Here is a 24,905-nt window from a genome sequence, read left to right as displayed (position 1 = left end):
CTCACTTCAAGTCTTTGTGAACATTTTGGTAATTCTCACAATATTTCAAACTTTTCATTATTATTATGTTTGTTATGGTGATCTATGATCTCTGAATGTTACTACTGCAAAGTGACTATGACTTCCTGAAGGCTCAGATGATGGTTAGCTTTTTTAGCAATAAAGTATTTTTTTAATTAAGGTATGTACATTTTTTAGATATGCTGTTACACACTTAACAGACTATAATGTAGTGTAGTGTAGACGTAACTTTTATATGTACTGGGAAACTAAAAAATTCATGTGACTCACTTTATTACAATATTTGTTTTACTGCAGTGGTCTGGAACAGTACGCACAATACCTCCAAGGTATATGTCTGTACCTTGATTTTGAGTGTCATGAAAATTCATGGGCTCTGGCAAGACTGCCACAGATTTGAATTCTGTAGATAATACTTATTAGCCCTGTGACTTCAAACAATTTACTTTAAAAAACTTTAGTCTATTTCCTCATATATAATATAAAGATAATAAAAGCTATTTCTAAGGGCTAATGTAAGTAAAAGATGAAACCAGGTTTGTTAAATAGCTCATATATACCACAAAATAGAGGTTTAATCCATGTTAGTTATTCTTACAAATTAGTGAATGAAAGTGACAAATTTTTATTTACTGAATTAGAATAAAAGGCAAAATTATGTCATACTAAATTGTACAGTATATTTTTACTGAGTATGGCTAGTCATTCTATTAGTTTTCTTCTCTCTCAATTCTCGTTCCACATATTTTTCATTTCTAAGAGAAATGGCATTTTTGCAAGGCATTACCTGAAATCTTGTGTTCAAATAACTTTCTTGCAGATGCTCATCATACCTGTTTACTCTTCTGCCTGAGCACACAGCTCAATTACATTCCCTAATCACTACTGTGGTTCTTGTTAAACTGAAAAGAATGTGTACAGCTTCTAGGTCTGCCCCCAAATCCTCCTGCATGTGATCTCTGGCCTTTTTCTCTTCATGTTACCTAGGATAGAGATGCCTAAAACAGTGTTTCCAGAAGTCTAACATAAGATATAGTGGAGTCACACAATGGAAAAATGGACTGAACTCTGTGGTCACTGGAATACCATGGAAGTGACTCCATAGCTGTGTGACCCCCAAGGCTAGGATGTAAAAGGCACTGCACTTCTACCTTGGTTTCCTAGCTAACCTTTATACCATAAGAACACCCAAGCAGCACTTGGAAGGGGGAGCCTATAGGGATAGGAAGCGAAGTTTCTTGACGTAGCATTATTTTGGTAGCAGTGTGAATCAGCCTCTTGGAAGCATCTCCATATTTTCAGCCCCACTCAATGAAGTCTTCAGATAACTACATCCCCCAGGTAACATCTGACTTCTCATAAGTAACTCTTAGACAGAATTGCCCAGACAAACCTAATTCCTGGCCCATAGAAACTATGAGATGGTAAATGTTTTTTAAGTTTAAAAAAAAGAAAAAAAGAACTCTGACTTCTGCCTCCAACCATATGTAAAAATTTAAATGGATCACAGACAAATCTTTAAAGAAAAAAGCTGACAAATTAGACTTTATAAAAATTAAACCTTTGCTCCTCAAAAGACACTTCAGAAAATAAAAAAGCAAGCTATAGAGTGGGAGAAAATATTTGCAAAACATATCCAATAAAGGACCTTTACCAACATATATAAAGAAATCTTAAAAATCAAAAAGACAAATAATCTAATTTTAAAATGGGCAACAAATTTAAATAGTCTTGACCAAGAATATACACGAGTGGCAGATATTATAGTAAAAGATGTACAATATCATAAGTCATTAGGGAAATTTAAATTAATATCACAAGATGCTAATATACACTGTCTAGAATGGCTCATTTTTTAAACTGACAATGCCAAATGTTAATAATGATATGGAGCAACTGACTCATCAGGAAGGAAAACACTACAGCTACTCTGAAAAACTGCTTAGTGGTTTCCTATAAAGGTATAAACATACACTCATTATAAGACCCAGCCATTCCACTCCTAGGTATTTACCCAAGAGAAATGAAAGCATATATTCACCAAAGACTTGGACTCAAGTATTTCTAGCAGCTCTATTCCCAATAGACAATAACTAAAAATTTACAACTCAAAGGTCCATTAACTGGTGAACAGATAGATAAACAAACCGTGGTATATCTTTACAATATATTACAACTCTTAATAAAAAGGAACTAATTAATGGAGTTCCCGTTGTGGCTCAGAGGTTAACGAATCTGACTGGCATCCATGAGAACAAAGGTTTGATCCCTGGCCTCACTCAGTGGGTTAAGGATCCAGAATTGCCGTGAGCTGTGGTGTAGGTCGCAGACGCGGCTCGGATCCCATGTTGCTGTGGCCCTGGTGTAGGCTGGCAGCTACAGCTCCAATTGGACCCCTAGCCTGGGAACCTCCGCATGCCACAGGTGTGTCCCTAAAAAGAGAGACCAAAAAAAAAAAAAAAAAGAGGAACCAACTATATAAATCTCAAAAGTATTATGCTACGAGAAAGACACTATGCACAAAAGTCTGTACTATATGGTCTCTTTTATATGAAATTGTAGAAAAAGCAAAACACGGTGACAGAACACAGATCAGTGATTTTCAGAAACTACGAGTGAGGGAAAAGGATGGACTACAAAGGGACACAAGGGAATTTGGGGGGAAATGGAAATGTTTTATATCATGATTCTTGTGATGGTTAAATGAATGTATCCATTTGTCACAGGTCAAGGAACAATACACTTAAAACGTGTACCGTCTACTATATGTAAATTCTACGTTCATAAAGTTCGTTTAATGAAACACTTAGAATAATGTCTAGCATAATAGGCACTGAACAAACATTTGCTAAAAATAACTATTATTTTACAGCGATCAAAGAAATGAATGGTTTCATTGAGAGAAAGATAATTCTACAATGCTTTTTCAAAGATCATATACATTTAAAATTTTTCTTTTAATAAATCCTACACTATAAGCAGATAATATCAAGGTTTATAGTAAAGATCCATCACTTAGTTCAAGTTTCTATAAATAGGAGGGCACACAGAGCCAAACGAAATGTGACTTTCCCGAGGTTGTTAACATCTCTCAGCAGCATTCATGTAGTAAAAGAAGATATCAGCTATTTCCAAAAAGTGAGTGGTAAGTGATAAGTCAACAACAAAAAACAAGTCAGAACTGAAATTATCAAATGAGGAGGAGGACATGACCTACCACTGAAATTCTAAAAACACTTGAGGGAATTTGAAACTTCTCATTAAGACTTTAAAAATAGGTAAAATAGGAAGCAGGACAGCAAAGTTAGGCTGTCAAATTTGAATAGTTGTATAAGTAGCACTGGGGACTATGCAACCACAGAGCCAAATGGACCAGATTCTCTTCTGTATCTAGTACAATCTAGTCTAAGAGTGTCAGAGACTAGGACTCATCATCACTCTACCCTCGCCCCTCACACAGGCACACAGGTACACAGGCGCGCGCGCACACACACACACACACACACACACACACACACACACACACATACCCCTTTGAGGATTTTACATAAAGCAGCTATATAAAGAGAGGGAATTGAATGTTTCACTTCTTACCCTCTTCTGCTTCATCCTCCTGGGGTGACAATGGACCCCCTCCACTAGTAGGAGTGACTGGTTCCTCCTTCTCAGACTCTCGCTGTAGACTCACAACCTCATATATTGCATCTCCAGCATTGGTATGGCCTTTTCCCTCAGACTGAGAAAGATATAAAGATATGTTTCAATATTAGAAATTTGAAGGCGTATACTAACAAATATCAGAAAGGGAATGTAAAAAGACAATACCTTTTAAAATTGCACCCCCCTGCCAAAAAAAAATACCTAGGAATAAACCTGACCAAAGAGGTGATAGATAGAGGTGATATGCTGAGAACTATAAAACATTAATAAATAAAATTAAAGAAGATTCAAAGAAATGGAAACATAGCCCATGTTCTTAGGTTGGAAGAATTAATATTGTTAAAATGGCAATATTGCCCAAAGCAATTTACAGATTTAATGTGATCCCTATCAAATTACTCATGACATTTTTCACAGAACTAGAACAAATAATCCAAAAATATATATGGAATCATAAAAGACCCCAAATTACCAAAGAAATCCTTGGGTGGGGGTGGGGGGAACAGGAGGCATAACAATACTACAAAGCTACAGTAAACAAAAGAGTATGGTATTGGTATAAAAACAGACATATAGATCAATGGAACAGAATAGAGAGCCCAGAAATAAACCTACACACCTATGGTCAATTAATCTTTGACAAAGGGGACAAGAATTTAAAATTAGAAAAAGTCTCTTCAGCAAGCAATGCTCGGAAAATTGGACAGGTGAATTATTATTATTTTTTTATTACTCAAATGAATTTATCACATCTGCAGTTGTATAATGATCATAACAATCTGATTTCACAGGATTTCCATCCCACAGCCCAAGCACATCCCCCACCCCATGGACAGGTGAATTATAAATCAATGAAATTAGAATGACACTCTCATGCTATGCACAAAAATAAACTCAAAATGTCTTGAAGATTTAAACATGAAACATGACACCATAAAACTCCTAGAAGAGAACACAGGCAAAACATTCTCTGACATAAATCATACAAATGTTTTATTAAGTCAGTCTCCCAAAGCAATATGCACTTCTATGTTCATAACAGTGCTATTCACAATAGTCAAGACAAACTAAATGCCCCTCAACAGATGAACAGATTAAAAACATGTGGTATATACACAAGGGAATATTACTCAGCCATAGAAAAGAACAAAATAAGAAGTCCCCATTCTGGCTCAGCAGATTAAGAACCTGACTAGTATCCATGAGGATGCAGGTCAATCACTGTCCTTGTTTGGTGGGTTAGGGATCTGGTATTGCTGCAGGCTGCAGCATAAGTCACAGATGTGGCTTAGATCCTTAGTTGCTGCAACTGTGGCACAGGCCTGCAGCTGCAGCTCCAATTTGGCCCCTAGCCTAGGAATTTCCACATGTCACAGGTGAGGCCCTAAAAAAAGAAAAAAATAATAATGCCATTTTTAGCAACATGGATGCAAATAGAGATTCTCATACTAAGTGCAATAAGTCAAAAGAGAAAGACAAATATCATATGATATCACTTATATGTGAAATCTAAAATACGGCACAAATGGACCTATCTACAAAACAGAAACAGACTCATAAACATGGAGAACAGACTTGTGGTTGTCAAGGAGGAGGAATGAGGGATTGGGAGGGACTGGGAGTTTGGGGTTAGTAGATGAAAACTATTACATTTCGAAAGCATCCTATATAAAGCAAAAGGAACGATATCCAATCTCCAGGGACAGATGATGATGGAAAAGAATATAAAAAAGAATGTTTATATGTATACCTGAGTCACCTTGCTATACATCAGAAATTGGTACATTATAAATCAACTATACTTTAATAAAAAATTAATTAAAATAAAAATTTTAAGGAAATACTGAAAGTGCATTTCAATAGTCATTTAAAAGAGCTGAAATGAAGAGCAAGCAGCATGTCATGTTTGACTTACAGCATGTCTAAAGTTGAGAAAAATTTTTAAAGTATATTGTTCTTGGGAGTTCCCTTGGTGGCACAGTGGTTAACGAATTCGACTAGAAACCATGAGGTTGTGGGTTTGATCCCTGGTCTTGCTCAGTGGGTTAAGGATCCGGTGTTGCTGTGAGCTGTGGTCTAGTTCATAGACGTAGCTTGGATCCTGTGTTGCTGTGGCTCTGGCGTAGGCTGGCAGCTATAGCTCTGATTGGACCCCTAGCCTGGGAACCTCCATATGCTGTGGGAGCAGTCCTAGAAAAGGTAGAAAGACAAATAAATAAATAAATAAAGTATATTGTTCTTCACACAATATCTAAATATATGGTTCTTTCAATATTATTTTAACCAATACAATGAAACCTACTAATCATTTCAAGAAAATTCTATTACTTTTACCAGAAAAACCTGAGACATCACAGATTCCAGGGCAGACAGTTAAGTAAGTGATGCTAGATTCTTAGGACTGACTAGCTTGCTCTAAGGTAAAGAGATACTAGCTATATACATCAGCCAATTCATAGAAGTAGACAGTTTTCACCTTATAAATGGTTTACATTCTAAATGGCCTTTTTTTTAAGGAGGAAAAACTAAGGCAACCACCAGTTAACCAACCTAGCATGGCCTACAAAAGCCCTAGATAAATTGTGTCCTTGCCTCTCTCTCAAGCCTCATCTCACAACCAGATTTTGTTATTGTATTCCAGCCAAACTGGCCTGTTTCAGCTTCGGGAATGTTTCAATTCTTTCCCAAATTAAAGCCTTGGGTCAGCCTTTTCTCTCTGCCAATACAATTTTCCCTCCTACTCTTTGCTCACCTCCGTCAATCTTGGGTCCTTACCTCTAATGTCACTTCTACAAAGAATCGAAACTCCATTCCCATGTTTTTGATTCTCATCATACCTTCTTCTTCCCCTTTACTACACTTACTACAGTATAACTATACATTATATTTTTATATTATTATAACTATTTGTTTAATGACTATCTCATCCACATGGGAGGAAGTATCATATGGGCAAGGGTTATGTTAATTTCCAATCAGAAATAATATGGTACCTGACACAAAGTAGATACTCAGCAAATATCAGTGGAATGAATGACTAGACTAATGCTAAGACATGAATTTTGAAGTCAAATAGACCTGGTTCTGAACTCAAATTTCATTACTAATAAGAGTATAATCTCGGACAAAATACTTACCTTTGCTGAGTCACAGTATCTGTATTAATAAAATGGAAATAAACCATCTCCAAAGTATTAAGAAGACTAAACATAATTTTGAACATATACCAAAGTGCCTGGAACAACTTTTTATTACTACTATTATTACTGTTATTATTATTATTTCAATGTTTACAATACCATAGGAGCCTCTAAAGAGCACAAAATAATACTAATATAGACATAAACAGAGATATAATTATCTCTAATATCTACCTGTATGGCAATCCATTTAAATTATAAAAATATAACTGTTTTATTTATTCATTGTCTTCAAGAATTACTTCTGAACTATAAATCAAATTTCAGGTGCATTTCCAAATCATTTAGCAAATAGCAAAAGATAAAATTGTCCACTGCATTAAAAATAGAAGAAAGAAAAAGACAGCCATGAAAGGTTAACTGTTAGGTTTAAACCAACCAAATTTTTATTGTATTTCTACTATATTCAAGAAACAAAGACCTCAATCCCTCGAGCAACCACTAAAATAATTATATAAAGAATTATAAATAAAAATGAAGAGTTCCCGTCCTGGCCCAGGGGAAACGAATCAGACTAGGAACCATGAGGTTGCGGGTTCCATCCCTGGCCTTGCTCAGTAGGTTAAGGATCCGGCGTTGCCATGAGCTGTGGTATAGGTTGCAGATGTGGCTATGGCTGTGGCGCAGGCCAGCAGTAACAGATCCGATTAGACCCCTAGCCTGGGAACCTTCATATGCCACGGGTGTGGCCCTAATATCCAAAAAAAAAAAAAAGAAATGTAATGAAAATGAAACACTAACTAAATCTTCAAATAATCAAAAAAAAAATGGCAGCAAAGGTTAAACAAAGAAATGTAAAATAAGAAAACAAGCAGAAAGCAAATAACTCAAATTTAAACATATCAATAGCTATGTTAAATATAAAATATTAAAACATAACAATTTAAAGACAGAATTCTCAGATTGTATTAAAAACAAGACACCTATATTCTGTCTACAAAAAAAAAAAAACTTTAAATATAGTGACATAGGCAAGCTGAGAGTAAAATTAGGTTAGAAGATACACGATGAAAACACTAATCAAAAGGAAAGCTGAAGCGACTATACTAATACAAGACGAAGTAGACTACCAAGCAAGGAAAAACATCACTAGGGATGAAAAAGGACATTGCACTATATTAAAAGGACCAGTTCAACAAGAACACATAAAAATCTTTGAAGTATATGCACCTAACGACAGGTTCTCAAATATAGGAAGCAACACTTCACAGAAATGAAAGAAGATGGACAAACCACATTTATAATTGGAGACTTCAACATTCCTCTCACAGTAATGAAAAGTATACAAAAATTCAGCAAGGTTATAGAAGTGAATACCATTACAAACATGATTTGATATTCATTCACCACTCTACCCAATAACTGCAGAATATATGTTCTTTTCAAATACACACAGAACATTCACCAAAACAAATCATTTCCTGGGCTATAACACAAACTTCACGAAAACTGTAGAATCTGAAATAAATAATATGTTTTGGGACCATAATACAATTAAGCTGGAAATAAACAACAGAAATATGTCAGAAAAATCCCCAAATACTTGTGAATAAAATAACATACTTCTAACTAGTACATGAATCAAAATAAAAGAGGAAGGCTCATATTAAAAAATATTTTGAACTGGTGTTCCTGTCATGGCTCAGTGGTTAATGAACCTGACTAGGATCCATGAGGATGCAGGTTCAATCCCTGGCCTTGCTCAGTGGGTTAAGGATCTGGCGTTGACATGAGCTGTGGTGTAGGTTGCAGACGAGGCTCAGATCCTGAGTTGCTGTGGCTGTGGCATAGTCCAGTGGCTACAGCTCCAATTGGACCCCTAGCCTGGGAATCTCCATATGCCACGGGTGCAGCCCTAAAAAGACAAAAAAAAAGTATTTTGAACCGAACAAAAATAAAAATACAACAAATCAGAATTACTAGGATACACTCAAACAATGCATAGGGAAATTCAGAGCTATAAATGCTTATAGGTATTTCACATGAGACATACAAAAATCAATAACCTAAACCACTACCTTAAGAAACTAGGAAAAGAAATGCAAAATAATCTAAAGCACACAGAAGTGAGAAAATAAAGGTAACAGCACAAACCAATAAAACTGGGTTCAGAAGAAACTAAAAATCAATGAAACCAAAAGGTATTCTTGTCAAATATCAATAAATTGATAAACCTCTAGCTAAATTCACAAAGCAAAAAAGAAAGAAGATATAAATTTTTAACACCAGGAACAACAAGAATTAAAAATGGATATCACTACAGACCCTGTGACATCAAAAGGATAATAAAAAAAACACTGCAAACAATCCAATTCATATTAATTGGACAACTGAGATAAAATGCAAGAATGCCTTGAAAGCCACAAAATACCCACGCTTTAGAAGAAATAGATAACCTGAAAAATCCAACATCTAATAACAAATTGAATCTTTAGTTAAAATCTTTCTACAAGTGAAAACTCCAGGCCTTTATGGTTTCAATGACAAATGCTACTAAACATTTAAAGAAAAAAATAACATCAACACCTGAAGAAAAAATACCTTCAAGGAAATATGAGACTAATTCCCAACTCGCTGCATAGGGCCATCATTTTCCCAATACCAAAACTAAAGAAGATATTAAAAGAAACAGACAAAAATCCTCAATATTAATATATCAAGTCTAGCAATATATAGAAAAAATAATATATCACAACCAGTGGAGATTAACCAGGGAATACAAAGATGGTTTCAGGGGAGTTCCCGCCGAGGCACAGTGGTTAACGAATCCGACTAGGAACCATGAGGTTGTCGGTTCGGTCCCTGACCTTGCTCAGTGGGTTAAGGATCCAGCGTTGCCGTGAGCTGTGGTGTAGGTTGCAGACGCAGCTCGGATCCCGCGTTGCTGTGGCTCTGGCGTAGGCCGGCGGCTACAGCTCCGATTCAACCCCTAGCCTGGGAACCTCCATATGCCACGGGAGTGGCCCAAGAAATAGCAAAAAGACAAAAAAAAAAAAAAGATGGTTTCATATTAAAACCATATAAAAATAAATGTAATCACCATATTCATAAACAGGACTATATGATCATATCAAGTGATACAGAAAAGGCATTTAAGAAAACCCAGCATTCATTTAATCGTGTTAAAAATTTTCAGTAAACTAGGAAGACAAGGGAGTTTTCTCAAATTTATGATAAATCAACAGCTAATATCATACTTAACAGTGAAAAATTTAATGCTTTCGTCCTGAGATGAAAAACAAAGCAAGGAAGTATACTGTCACCAATCTTAATACTGTATGAAAATCCTAGCTAGTGCAATAAAGCCAGGAAAAAAAAAAGAGAGAGAGAGAGAGAGAGAGAAAAAGCACACAGATTGGAAAGGAAGAAATAAAACTTTTTATTCATAAACAATATAATTCTAGATCGGGGTAAACAAACTTTTTAAGAGCTACATAGGAATTATTTTAAGCTTTGCAAGGCATCTGTGTGGGACTTCAAAGCCTCTTCAAGGAGATGGAATTTAAAGCCTCTGGCCAAGACAAGAATTACCAGATCCTTATCATTGCCCCACCCATCTCATTGTAATGCCACCTCCCCACTTTGAGGAACCTGGCCTACTCCTTCCTGCACCCTACTAGGAAAAGTATGTGGCTCACTCCTCACTTGGCCCCTATAGAAGCTTAGACGCTCCCCAACCAACTAGCAAATGTATTCTAAGACTGCTATATCCCCAACCAATCAGCAGATCAGCAAGTGTGTTGCAAGACCTCTCTTTTCCCTGGGTTATAAAAAGAGACACAACCACATGCCCAGGGTTGGTTCTCCCTGATTGTAAGTCGTCCCACTGTACTAACTGTGTTTCTCATCTCAATAAACTCTTCTTTCTCTTTGCGTTGCCATGCTGGAAAATTCTTTTTCTGACCTGTGTGCACAGACCACAACAATACGGTCTCAGTCACAGTTACTCAACTCTGCTACAGCAGTAAAATACTTCATCTGCACTTAGTTTCCTATAAAAGCATAATTTTCTCTAATACTATAATCTCATGTAGACCTAAATATTATACCTAGCAACTGACATGAAATACAGAATTTTTAATAAAAAATACTTTTCATTTCCAATATTCACATATTTTTAGATAATTGAGAATCTATCCATCTGTATTTATGAAATAAATTGCCTGTTTCATGTTAGAATTAATTGCAACTTGTAGACACATGGTAGGTATTCAATAAATGTGGCTAAGTCACATTACAAAGATTCATCACGTGCAAATAAATTCTAAAATTTTTTCAAAATGGTATACTATCATCAAATTCAAAGTACAGTATCTCTCTTGATAAATCTGATACCTCTACAAATTTTCTAAAGCCATGGGTCTCAACACTGGCTATAAATAAAGAAACCAAATCTGGACTTTTAATATACATATATACATATACATATATATATGTGTATATACACACACATATATATGTATATATATATACATATATATGTTTTTTGGCTTTTAATATTTTAAACACTAAAATCAGAATCTTTAGGTTGGGGTCCAATTGTTAGATAGGCTAGGATAGAGACTTGGACCCAGGTGATTCAAAACAAGCCATTTATCATTACCAAAAATAGGAGGATTGTGATCAAACAATGAAGACACCTACAGGTACCAGAGGATGCTCTTCAGAGCACTTCCCTATAACCTTTTTCCCATACAAATAAGGCATCCTGACCCTGGAACCAGAGGATCAAAATGCACCCCCAAACAGAGAACAAAACAACACTCGGTCCTTAAACACAGTGCAGAGGGGCTGGGACAGGAAATTAGTGGCCTAGGGCAAGAAAACAGGAGTCCCCAAAAAGGTCCACGACATAGGGATATAAGGATAGACTCAGCTGCAGCCAGGGCCAGTCCCTGCTCTCTCTGAAGACATAAATAAAACTTGCTGTACACTGCTACCTGATTTTTGATTGCTATCAAGAATGCAATCTCCGAGGCAACCAGCAGTAGTGTTACCGCTTGGGGCGACAGACCAGAATGGCTCATTAAAAGAGCCCAGGTCACCCATGCTGTACAATGAATAAAAATAGGAGTTCCCGTCGTGGCTCAGTGGTTAACAAATCTGACTAGGAACCCTGAGGTTGTGGGTTCGTCCCTGGCTTTGCTCAGTGGGTTAAGGATCTGGCGTTGCTGTGAGCTGTGGTATAGGTTGCAGATGCTGCTTGGATCCCATGTTGCTGTGGCTCTGGCGAAGGCTGGTGGCTACAGCTCCAATTGGACCCCTAGCCTGGGAACCTCTATATGCCGAGGGAGCGGCCCAAGAAATGGCAAAAAGACAAAAATAAATAAACAAACAAACAAATAAAATAAGAAAAGACAGCAAAAAAAAAAAAAAAAAAAAAGAGCCCAGGTCAGAGCTGTCACACGGAGGTGTTGGTTTGTGGGGAAATTCCCTCTGACCCAGAACCGCTCCTATACTAAGCCAAGGTCTCCTGCCTCCATCCTTACACAATGACCCCACTAGCTCTATCCTGGTGCTGCTACAGAGCTTCACAGCCTGCACTTCCAAATCCTTGTGTGTAGGCAAGAACAGAGAGAGAGCACTGAGAAGAGGAATATGACACAAGAATCTGGACTTTTTTAAAGTGATTCTGATGCAAAGCTAAACTGCAAGCTACTGCCTTCAAGTCCCCTTCTTTTTAACAAAAATGTCTGTGTTTATGAGTTCCCATTGCAGCAGCTCAGCTGTAACAAACCCAACTAGTATCCTGACTAGATCAACCTGGGTTCGATCCTTAGCCTTGCTCAGTGAGTTAAGGATCCAGCACTGCTGTGAGCTGTGGCGTAGGTTGAAGACATGGCTTGGATCTGGCATTGCTGAGGCTATGGCTTAGGCCAGCAGCTGCAGCTTAGATTGGACCCCTAGCCTGGGAACTAACTTCCATATGCCAAAAAAAAAAAAAGTTTCCTTTTTAATTATAAATCATATAACAGAATCAGATAATTCTCACTAAGCAGCAGATATATACAACCACATGGAAAAAAAATGTGTTTTCCAGTTTCTATTTATTTCTGTGTCTCCCATTTTTTGTTTTTAGCGAATAAGCTTCAGTTTCCCTGACCTTCCCTAAATTCCAAAGGGCAGACTCAAACGCTTACTGATTAGGGAAGGGAGGGAATGTAGAAACAAAGGAGGAACAGTCTGGAAACAACAGCACAGCCTTGGGGCAGTGTTCAGGTTCCTCCTCAAGGAATACACACAGCAACATCTTTGAGTTTTTTGGAACTAAGGCCCCACCCAGGTGGAGGAGGTCACTTCAGGCTGAGCACCAAATTCCTGGACCACCACTCTGTTACCTCACCACCTACCAATCAGAAGACAGTCAGCACACAGTTTAGATTCTGCTCCCCTCCACAAAAGATTAACAGCAGTTGACTTCCTCTTTCTCCCTTTTAAAAAACTTTCCTGGTCGAGCAGAATCTTCGAAATTCCTTCTCGGACATGAGTCAGCCTTCTCCCCAGGTTGCTGGCCTCCTGAATAAAGCAATCTTTCCTTTCCAAGCCATGGGTACTGGCTTTTGAGCAGTAGGCAGCCAAACCTGAATTTAGTAACAAGCTTGAGAATTACTAATTTGAACTAAAGTTAGCAATCAAAACCCAGGAGATTCATGAAAGCTGTTTCACCTCTCCCTCAACTGCCTACGTTTACATAGGAAAGAACGCCTGCATCTGGCAGAAAGCTATTACCAGAGATCTCTTATTACCTAAAAAACCTATATGCCTAACAGGGCAAACTTTGTTTTCCAAATACCTCCTTTCTCCTTCAGTGAAAGGACTTCCTCTCCTTTGTAGCCCTAGACCCCTCCCCTTTCTTTGGCTCAGGAGGGTATATAAGCTTCAATTACTGAGGCAGAATATTAACACAGGTCGTCAGTGTAGGAGCATGGGCTTTGAAGCATTCTTTGATACGGCCACTGATTAACATTTGCGGCTTAAGGGCTCTAGGGAGTAATATCCCCACAGGCCTTGTTTACTGTAGGGAGTGTACCTATGCCCAGATGGACATTAATCGCTGATCCCCTGTGACTCAGTTTACAGGAAGAAAAGGACAAGGAAACTATGAGACTTTCCGGACATTTCCACCCCTAAGACCTTATTGGACAAGGACTGATGTAGGTAATAGAACAAGGCCAATGGGAGAAGACCACATCTTTCTGGACCCCACGTTGGTACCCACCCCCTCCACCTTTAAAGGATAAAACCCCCTATAAGACAATAGAGAAAGGGGGCTCTTCTTCCCACTCCCAGCTGTCCTGGGAGCTATCTGCTTTCCTTTAATAAAGACTTTGCTTGCTTGCTGCCTGTGTGTTTGCGGAGTTCATTCTTTGACTACCGTACAAGAACCCGGATTCTGGTATCATCTCTCCGGTATCATTACCAGCTGCCTTTTGCATCTTCACTTCTTTACGGGGCTCCCATATGAACATAATTAAATTTTTCTCCTGTTAATATGTCTTATATTTATTTAATTACTAGACTAGCAAAAATACCTAGGAGGGAAGAAGGGAAATTTTTTCTACCCCTACAATAGTCTGTCTCTGCTGTAATCTCAGAAAACAACTCACATTAACCCTCAAAGGGACTTTTTCTAACCACCACTCTGTGTCCTACTGCTGTGGTCCCTCCCTTCTCGAAATCCCACAACATTTAGTATGTTATTTTCATCTGGTACTTATTAGAGTCCTCCTATAAAATGGTAATTTTTATGATTCTTTATTAATAGGAGATGACACAAAGTTCCTTTGGGGATAAGGGTTGTATTTTAAATATCCTGGCCGTTCCATGACCACAGATACTATAAATTAACTTTGAACTAATTTAACTACGACAGTCATGGAATTATTTGTGCTAAAAACCTTTTACATAATTCACTGATTAAAATGTCATAGAATTTTAGAGATGAAAAGAATTCAGTAATACTATTAACCCACATTCTTAGTTTATAAGGAAACCAAGGCTTACAAAGATAAAAGGACTCCAAAGAGGTTTATTTTTTTATTATCTACCGAGAACTAGCTTCATCTGACACACTTATTTCATATACAAATTTGAAACACTTTTTTCATGTTCTAAATCCAAAATAAATGATACAAACTACATATCTATACTAGAACAGGTGATGCCTTTCAATCAAATATAAATTTCACTGTCTTTTTAGGCCAGATGCTCCAATAACTAAACACAACTTAATTTGTTATTATTATTAGAGTTTAAAAATCTCCATAATAAGCAGCAACATATTTTTTTCAGAAAATTTGTTCATCATGATAATCAGACATAATAATGGAAATTATTTAAATTATTTAAACCTTACTAATTGTACAACATATGCACTGAAATATGTTGTGCTGGCCTCAAAATGTTCTGAATTTCCTAAACTAACCTAATGTAAATAACGTTTCTTAATATTATCGTTAAAGTAAATATTATATAAGCATTTCTTTCTTCATAACATTTTTTTCCCTATAATTGCCTCAAATTGTTCTTTGTAGTTTATCACACATCCCCAAAATAAGCAAGAATTCAAGAACCACCCCTACATGTTTTCACTGCTGCTGACTCAGTTGACCCCTTGAGAATTAAATTCTGTTTTAAAACAACTTCATCAAATCAGTTAAATCTGCTCATATTTTTCTTGAAACTCTATCTTATTCATAGATGCCAAGTTATGAAATAAAAGATCACTGAGTTCACTGAAGTGAGTGCTGCATTTTCCAAGCTTCTATCTCCATATGCTTCTACTCCTTTATGCCTAATATAACTTTGCTGCTATCAATTTTTACTACATTTTGGCACTAGCACAAAGTAGAAAACATTTTCATGAAGAACACAGCTAAGAATGTTGCACATCATGACTGGGAATACTAGCAGTTACCTCTGTCCACAGAAAATAATTTCATTTCAAAATTTCAAACAAGTAGTGTTTTAAGAGTAATACCATAGTCTTAAGTGCAAGATTATCTGGACCTAAAGCAAGATATCTATGAAATAAGCAAAATTCCATTATTAAATACCAATTAAGTTGCTACTTCTTCATCATACCCAAGTAGTTCTCCTGGTCACATTACTCTCCGGGTGACAAGACTTCTGTTTTTATTAAATTTGCAAATCATTGAAGAATATAAATCTTTAGATAAGAGGATTATTTATTCCTCACTCATAGGCCACTTCACAGTGCCTTCTTAAATTCCACAAAAGAAAGACAAGGGAGAGGAATGGTGATACTTAGTGAGAGGATCCCAAGTCACTATGCTTCCTTCCCAACCTGCTTTGCTTAACAACTGGCATATTACTTAACTTTTTTTTTTTTTTTGTCCTTTTAGTGCTGCACCCATGGCATATGGAAGTTCCCAGGCTAAGGGTCAAATTGGAGCTATAGCCACTGGCCTATACCACAGCCACAGCAACGCAAGATCTGAGCCACATCTGCGAGCTATACCACAGCTCAAGGCAATGCTGGATCCTTAATCCACCAAATGAGGCCAGGGATTGAACCTGCGTCCTCATGGATGCTGGTCAGATTCATTTCTGCTGAGCTATGACGGGAACTCCTAGATCTCCAGAACTTTTTATCTCCAAGTTGCCAGTGTGTACTTACTTAATTAATTAATTTTAATGTTATGACCAAACTTGTGGCATATGGAAGTTCCCAAGCCAGAGACTGAATCCAAGGCACAGCTGTGACTACAATGCAGCTTTGGCAATGCTGGATCCTTTAACTCGCTGTGCTGGGCCAGGGATTAAACCCATACCTCCATAGCCACCCAAGCCACTACAGCCAGATTCTTAACTCACTTGCCACGGCAGGAACTCCCATAATTTCTTAACTATACCAGTTCTTTCAGAAAGAAAATAGTTTACTTTTTAAAATATCTGCTATGCCATTCCTCTAAATATTGGCAACAAAATGTCTTTAGCACTTGACTCCATATTTTGATGAGGTATTCTTTCAGCAGAATCACTAGCACAGGGTTTGATTTCCAAACCCAGGAAAAACAGAGAGATTAAGTTTTCTCAAAATTCTAATTTTACATATAAAGTAAAATGTACCTTATTACTTTGGATTTGTACCCAGTACCCTCTTTGTCCCCAGTTACAGGGGGGTGAATTATGACAACATTTTGTCTCCCATTCAACCCTCAATCAACTGCAATCTGACTTCTGCCTCTCTACTCCTCTGAAATTATCTAAGTTTTTCTTTGTCTCTGACTTACCAATCAAATCCCCAGCTAACCTCGCTATAGTACCTAACGCATCGGGAACAACTGCTGGAAACAACTTCCTCCCTTGCCTTTCCTGGTCTCAAGCTCTCGTGAGCATCCTACATTCACTTGGTTTAATCCTCTTCTACCAATCTTCTAAATGTCTCCTCATTCAACACTTGGCCTCAGGGTAATTTTACCTACTCCTATTCACAATCTCAAGCATTAACCACTTTTGGAATCTTTATTTCCCAAGCCTAGGATACAAATATCCAATTGCTACTAAACTTAAAAGTCCCAAAGAAATGTGAAATTTAGCATATCTAAAACTCTGCCAACCTTCCTCATTAGCCTTCAACATTCCTTCTTGAAAGTATATCTCAATCAAAAGGACCAACAACCACCCAATCACCTGGAAGTAATCCTGGACTCCTAGTTTTTCCTCAAACTCACATCAAATCCAATACCAAATCTTGATTTGAACTCCCCTATTGCCTCTCAAATTCATCTTTTCTATTATCCCCACTGCCACTGCCTTTTCTCAGGCCATCATCATTCCTTATCTTGGCGACAATAGCCTTCTTACTTCATATTTATTGCCTCCAGTATCCGTATCCTTTTCACTGCTGTCAGAGTGACCTTTTTCATTATAAATATAGTGTTATTCATAGCTGAAAATGCTCCCAACCTTAGGATAAAGTACAGAGCTTGGTAACGACCTACTTATTCAGAATAATTACCCACCATGCCCACTGATGCTTCAGCAATACCTGATTTTCTACAGATATTGAACATACCATGTTGCATCAGAGCTTTATGAAGTGACTCAAGTATTGTCTCTGACAGAAATGCCCTTCTCTGCCTTACCACACTTTGAAATCCTGAACTTTCTACCAGAGATAGTTATTCGTTTATTGGCTAATTTATTTATTAATTTATTTTATGCTTAAGATATAAAGGGCTCTGCCCACAAAAGAACACAGACAAGAATAGAAAACAATTATTAATTAACATTAATGATAACATTAATAATAACTATCTGCTACCTCCAGGTAGTTAGTATCATAATTGAATTAAAGGACATCCAATCAGTATCAAGTTGGAGAATTAATTGGTATTGGAAAAATACCCACCCATCTGGTGGAAAAGTGAAGTGGTGTGAACAGTAGTGAAGGAAACAGTTTTCTTTTAACAACTCTGAGGTGATATAATTAAAATCCCCATTTCAGAGATGAGGGATATCTTGCCTAAGATTAAACATCTAGGAAATGGTAAGTTGGTTTATACAATTCCAAGAATGTGACTTCCATCCAACGTGGTTAAGTGTGATTTGTAAGTATCACTTCTGCTCTCTGCATATACATCTACTGTTGCATGTATCACCTGATAGTATAATCTTTTTATCACTACATTCTTCACTCTTTAAAGACACAGAACATATATTATTCACTCACACATCCCCAACACCTAGCACAGTGCCTATTGTGCTGTAGGAATTCAATAAATTTTTTTCTTTCCTTTTTTAAAAAGGCTGCACTGCAGCAAATGGAAGTTTCCAGGTGAGGGGTCAAATCAGAGCTACAGCTGAAGCCTACACCACACCTCAACAACGCCAGATCTGAGCCGTATCTGTGACCTATACCACAGTTTGTGGCAATGGCTAGATCCTTAACCGACTGAAAGAGGCCAGGGATCAAACCTGCATCCTCATGGACACTATGTCAGGTTCTTAAACTGTTGAGCCCCAACGGGAACTCCAATAAATGTTTAAAAAAACTAAACTAAGCACTGAAAATCATTTGGAAAATGAATAGCGGCATCTCAGCAAATTAATCTCACTTGTTACAATACAGGCCTTTGGCCTCTCTCCTCAATTTAGTAACACTTCATATCAAACAAGAATGCCCTCTTGATTTCTTAATCTTGACCCTTAATAAATCCTAGCCTAAGGAAAGAGCCATATTAAACTCATTAACAATGAAGACAATATGTCTGGTAAAAGGTATTAAGGTCTATTTCCTAGTGACACTGGCATTTTAACAAGCAGTAAAGCTTTAAGGCAGCAGAATCAGCATCTAATGGTAAAATATCACGTGTTCATTAGTATTAGAAAGGCTTTTGGAGCAATTTTCAAATGACTCCATATAAGTAGAGCACCATCATATATCACTATATTCCAGAAGCTAAGAGCCTGTTTTCTTTTTTTCTTTTCTTTTTTTTTTTTTTGCCTTTTTGCCATTTCTTGGGCTGCTCCCACAGCATATGGAGGTTCCCAGGCTAGGGGTCGAATCAGAGCTGGAGCCGCCGTCCTACAACAAAGCCACAGCAACACGGGATTTGAGCCGCGTCTGCAACCTACACCACAGCTCGTGGCAACGCCAGATCCTTAACCCGCTGAACAAGGCCAGGGATGGAACCCGCAACCTCATGGTTCCTAGTCAGATTCATTAACCACTGAGCCACGACGGGAACTCCAGAGCCTGTTTTCTTAGAGGAGTAACCAGTAGATGTACTATCAATGTTTCAAATGTAACAAATCCTTAGATTTTCCTTATAAACTCTTCCCATGCTGTATATCTAATGTAATTAGTGATGTCAACAAAGGTGATATGAAGAAAAACAAGCTGAAGTGAAATACAGCGAAAATGACCAGTAGTCATGTGGAAAATTTTTCAGGAAAAAAAATACTAATTTTAGTGTTACAGCTAGCATATTTTCACTTTCTCATAAACAATTATGCTTATGTACAAGTTGTAGAGCCAAACTACTTAGGTTTAATTCCTGTTACCTAATAACTACCTTCCTGTGCCTAACTACCTATCTGAAAAATGGGGATAATAATGGTACCTACACTTCAACTGAGTTGTTCTGAGAATGTACACTATGTAGTCCATTCTTTTTAAATAATGGCTGTTATCATTACCGCTGCTCATAGTAATAGTTACAGAAGTTCATATTATTCTTCCAACAAGAATGGAGAGATCTCCTTGAAAATACAGAATACTGAGTACAAACCACAGAAAAACCTTATCACAGAATTTAACATATTGACATTTATAGAAAATTCCACTCAGCAAAGGCAGATACACATTCTTTATAAGTACTCTTGGAACATTCACCAAAACAGACCATACAATTGGGTCATAAAGTAAGTCTCAAAAACTTAAAAGGATTCAAATCATATAGAATATGTTCTCTGATCAAAATGAAACAAAACTGTCAGTATCAGAAAGATATCTAGAAAATTCACACATACTTAGAAATTAAACAATACACTTCTAAACAACCCATATGTCACAAAAGAAATAACAGAGGAAATTAGAAAATATTTCAAATTGAATGAGCACACAAAATATCAAGTTTTATGGGTACAGTTAAAGCAGTGGTTAGAAGGAAAGTTGTAACCTTAAAAATAAAAAAGATAATATCTTAAAAAGATATCACGGAAAAAAATTTTTTTAAAAACATCAGTGATCTACTTCACATAAAGAAACTAGAAAAAATGAGTTAAATCCAAAGCAGAAAAAAATGAAAGGAAATAAAAAGGAAAACAAAAGGAATGAGAAGATAAAACATAACAGCAACAAAGAAATCAATGAACCCCAAATCTGGTTTTTTGTTTTGTTTTGTTTTGTTTGTCTTTTTGCCATTTCTTGGGCCACTCACGCAGCACATGGAGGTTGCCAGGCTAGGGGTTGAATCAGAGCTGCAGCTGCCAGCCTACGCCAGAGCCACAAAATCTGGTTCTTTGAAGGAGAATAAAATCAATAAACTTAATAAACCTCTACCTAGGCTAATAAAAAAGACAAGGGAGAATATTTAAGTTAACAAAATCAGAAATGAAAACAAATCGGGAGTTTCCGTTGCAACTCAGTGGTAATGAACCCAACTAGTATCCATGAGGATGGGGGTTCCATCCCTGGGCCCACTCAAGGGGTTAAGGATACGATATTGCTTTGAGTTGCAGTATAGGTCACAGATGCAGCTCAGATCTGGTGCTGCTGTAGCTGTGCTCTAGGCTGGCAGTTGCAGCTCCAATTTGACCCCTAAATTGGAAACTTCCACATTCTGCTCATGTGGCCCTAAAAAGAAAGAAATAAAAACAGATCCGAAAGACATTAAAAAGAAAAAGGCAATATTTTAAGCCATAAATTGAACATCCTTGATTAAACTGAAGACTCCTTGAAAAACACAAATCATCAAAGATGATTCAAGAAGAAATAAAAATAATAAACTTTAATATAACACTTACTAAAGAAATTGAATTATACCACTAAAATTAGAAACATAGCCTTATTTGATATTTATTTAATCAGTCTCACATTTAGTGGAGTTGAATACTACAAGTATATCTAATTTAATCTTTTTAATTCACATGAAATGGCCTCACACAGTACTTTTAATGTTTTATTAAGAAATTAGATGAGGGAGTTCCCGTCGTGGCGCAGTGGTTAACGAATCCGACTAAGAACCATGAGGTTGCAGGTTCGGTCCCTGCCCTTGCTCAGTGGGTTAATGATCCGGCGTTGCCGTGAGCTGTGGTGTAGGCTGCAGACGCGGCTCGGATCCTGCGTTGCTGTGGCTCTGGCGTAGGCCGGTGGCTACAGCTCCGATTCGACCCCTAGCCTGGGAACCTCCATATGCCGCGGGAGCGGCCCAAGAAATAGCAACAACAACAACAACAACAACAACAAAAGACAAAAAAAAAAAAAGAAATTAGATGAGTTCCCATCGTGGCTCAGTGGTTAACGAATCTGACTAGGAACCATGAGGTTGCAGGTTCGATCCCTGGCCTTGCTCAGTGGGTTAAGGATCCAGTGCTGCCGTGAGCTGTGGTGTAGGTCGCAGACATGGCTCGGATCCCACATTGCTGTGGCTCTGGCATGGGCCAGTAGCTACAGCTCCGATTAGACCCCTAGCCTGGGAATCTCCATATGCCGCAAGAGCGGCCCAAGAAATGGCAAAAGACTAAAAAAAAAAAAGAAAGAAAGAAAGAAAGAAAGAAAAAGAAATTAGCATACTTATCTCATGAAATTAAGATAAACTAGATTACTTATCTCATGGTACTTACCATTCAGTCACTCAACATCAGCAGTTTTAAAATATGAAAGTAACATTTAATAATAAAAATCCAGTCATATGTATATTATTAAATTTATAGAGATGTGTAAATTATAGTATTAATGTTTATCTTGAGTACGCTTGAGTAAGCTAACTTTTTATCGTCTCGAGGAAAAATTCATGGCATAATAATTTATTAAGTGTCACTAGAATGATAACAACCACTTTGTATACTGCTCCTTTATTCACTTTTGTGCAACTGTGAATAATCTTTTGGCTCAAAATGACAAATGAATTATTTGATGCTAACAAATTAAGCTACCAAAAAAAGAAAAGAAAGAGGGGAGAAAAATATCTCATAATAAAATACAAAAAGATGCTCGGAAGACTTAATTTTAAATACAGTTTATATAATCTTCATCAAAATATGCTACAAAAACTAAAGAAAACAGTCTACACAGTAGTAAAAGCTATGTCAAACCACAGCTCCAACAATTTTATGAAAGATAAAAATCACAACAATTTCAAACCATCTAGTATATAAAGCCTAATGAGCACTGACAAGTTTTTTAAATATGAAAATGGTTCAGAGGCTTCTGTATTTGTTCGCCACACCGATGTTTGCTTATACCGTATTACATTCCACATACTGCAGTATTTGAAGCAATAAGCATTTTTAAACTTGGAAGAGAGGAAGCACTGAACAGGATATAAAGAATTTCCAATATTCAAATAGTATATTTTACTCTGATTTCATAAGAGACACTATTAGAAATCAAATTATTTTTCACTGTTACCTTCTTCATTATAAAACAAAAAATATGTTTACCTAACATCACCTATTTTAAGGACGTCAGAGAAAGCCTAATTTTATTCATTTAATATTAAAATAATTGCATAACCTTATTAACAATACATTGATATACTAACATATGTAGAAAAATGATAACAATTAGGTATTATTTGGACTTTTTTTATTATAACTTTTTAAAAATACGGTATTTCTGTGCCCTTTCCTTTTGGTTTATATGATTGAAAAGTTGTTTTAGGAGTTCCCGTCGTGGCGCAGTGGTTAACGAATCCGACTAGGAACCATGAGGTTGCGGGTTCGGTCCCTGCCCTTGCTCAGTGGGTTAACCATCCGGCGTTGCCGTGAGCTGTGGTGTAGGTTGCAGACGCAGCTCGGATCCCGCGTTGCTGTGGCTCTGGCGTAGGCTGGCGGCTTCAGCTCCGATTCGACCCCTAGCCTGGGAACCTCCATATGCCGCGGGAGCGGCCCAAGAAATAGCAACAACAACAACAACAACAATAACAACAACAAAAGACAAAAAAAAAGTTGTTTTAGATATAGATTCATTATTTCTACTAAGTATGTTGATACTTTACAGGTACACATTTCAGGTCTCTTTAAAAAAATGTCAACATAATTATTACAGTTGTTTTTTGTTTTTGTTTTTTGTCATTTTAGGGCCACACCCAACCATATGGAGGTTCCCAGGCTAGGAGTCGAATCAGAGCTGTAGCCGCTGGCCTACACCACAGCTGCAGCAACACTAGATCCGAGCTGCATCTGCAACCTACACCACAGCTCACGGCAACACGGATCCCTAACCCACTGAGCAAGGCCAGGGATCAAACCCTCATTCTCATGGCTGCTAGTTGGGTTCATTAACCACCGAGCCACAACAAGAACTCCTACATTTTTTTTTTAACTTACATTACCTCCATATGGATTTTCAAATACTCTATTGGTTGACGCTAAATATCATTGGATTATTTGAGGAATTCTTTTGCCTTTTATTGCTACTTAAGGAATTATGTGGGCATTAAAGAAAAAATGTTATATGAAAAGAACAAAAAAGGTCCTACCTGTTTCAACCTCATGAAAAAAGTCTCCGTGAAAGTCTTCCTGCTGAAATACCAAAATCGCTCATTTGCAGGGTACACACGCACGACTGTCTCCAGGAGAAAGCGGACAGGCTCCACCACCTCTGTGACGACCATATCCACAGCTACAGTCATGTACACTCTTTTATCTGTAGTAGAAATTTTGTGTTTTATGCTGGCTTCATTACTACTTGATTAAGAAAACAAAGTTAAAGAGCTGAAGTTCTTTACAATCATATTACCCTCCATGTTTAATTTTAAATGTTTTACTGTCACTTTGATTAAATAAGTACCCAAGTATCCCAAGTACATTTCTCAACATTCCCAGTCCCATCTTAATCAAATGTCCAAATCTCCTCTGTCAACTTTAATTTTTCTTCCCCAAAATCAGATACTTAATACAAAAAACAAATAAAATCAAAATTTTAGAATGTCTTTTAAAAATCCATCTTATTGAAGTATTGCTGATTTACAATGTTGTGTTAATTTCTACTGTATAGAAAGGTGACAGAATATCTTTTACGCTATCTTCCAGATTTCCCCAAAAGGACCTCTGGAAAATGACAAACTCATCTTACAAAAAGAGATACTAAAAATTTTTAGGTTTGTTTGATGAGTTGTATGGAAAGGACTGTCAAATCAGAAGAAATGCTCAGCCTTAACTATGTAAAATTTGTTTGAGAAAATGTTATTAAAGCGACTATTTCAATACTGTATGCTTTAAGAGAAGTTCCTGGAGATTTGTCAGTATTTTCATTGTCTCTAATATATATACATTAACTCTCAGGAAAATAACTGACCAAAACACTAATGAAACAGCTTTGTACAATTT

At 37.0% G+C, this 24,905-nt stretch overlaps 1 protein-coding gene across 6 annotated transcripts in view; it reads right to left on the bottom strand.

Annotated features, from left to right (window-relative positions):
- Positions 1-24,905, bottom strand: part of RABGAP1L (RAB GTPase activating protein 1 like) — a 651,588-nt gene that overhangs the window by 500,331 nt on the left and 126,352 nt on the right. For all 6 annotated transcript variants that reach the window (XM_047753890.1, XM_047753891.1, XM_047753893.1 and 3 more), the window contains 2 exons: positions 24,056-24,222; positions 3,616-3,757 (listed from right to left, as the gene is read on the bottom strand). In XM_047753890.1, the coding sequence (XP_047609846.1) occupies positions 3,616-3,757; positions 24,056-24,222 (309 nt within the window). The remainder of the gene's footprint in view (positions 1-3,615; positions 3,758-24,055; positions 24,223-24,905) is intronic.

This window comes from Phacochoerus africanus, chromosome 11 (genome assembly GCF_016906955.1).
Source record: "Phacochoerus africanus isolate WHEZ1 chromosome 11, ROS_Pafr_v1, whole genome shotgun sequence".
In the NCBI taxonomy this organism is placed as follows: domain Eukaryota; kingdom Metazoa; phylum Chordata; class Mammalia; order Artiodactyla; family Suidae; genus Phacochoerus; species Phacochoerus africanus.
The sequence above is the reverse complement of the archived record's forward strand: the minus strand, read 5'-3'. Positions and strand labels throughout refer to the sequence as shown.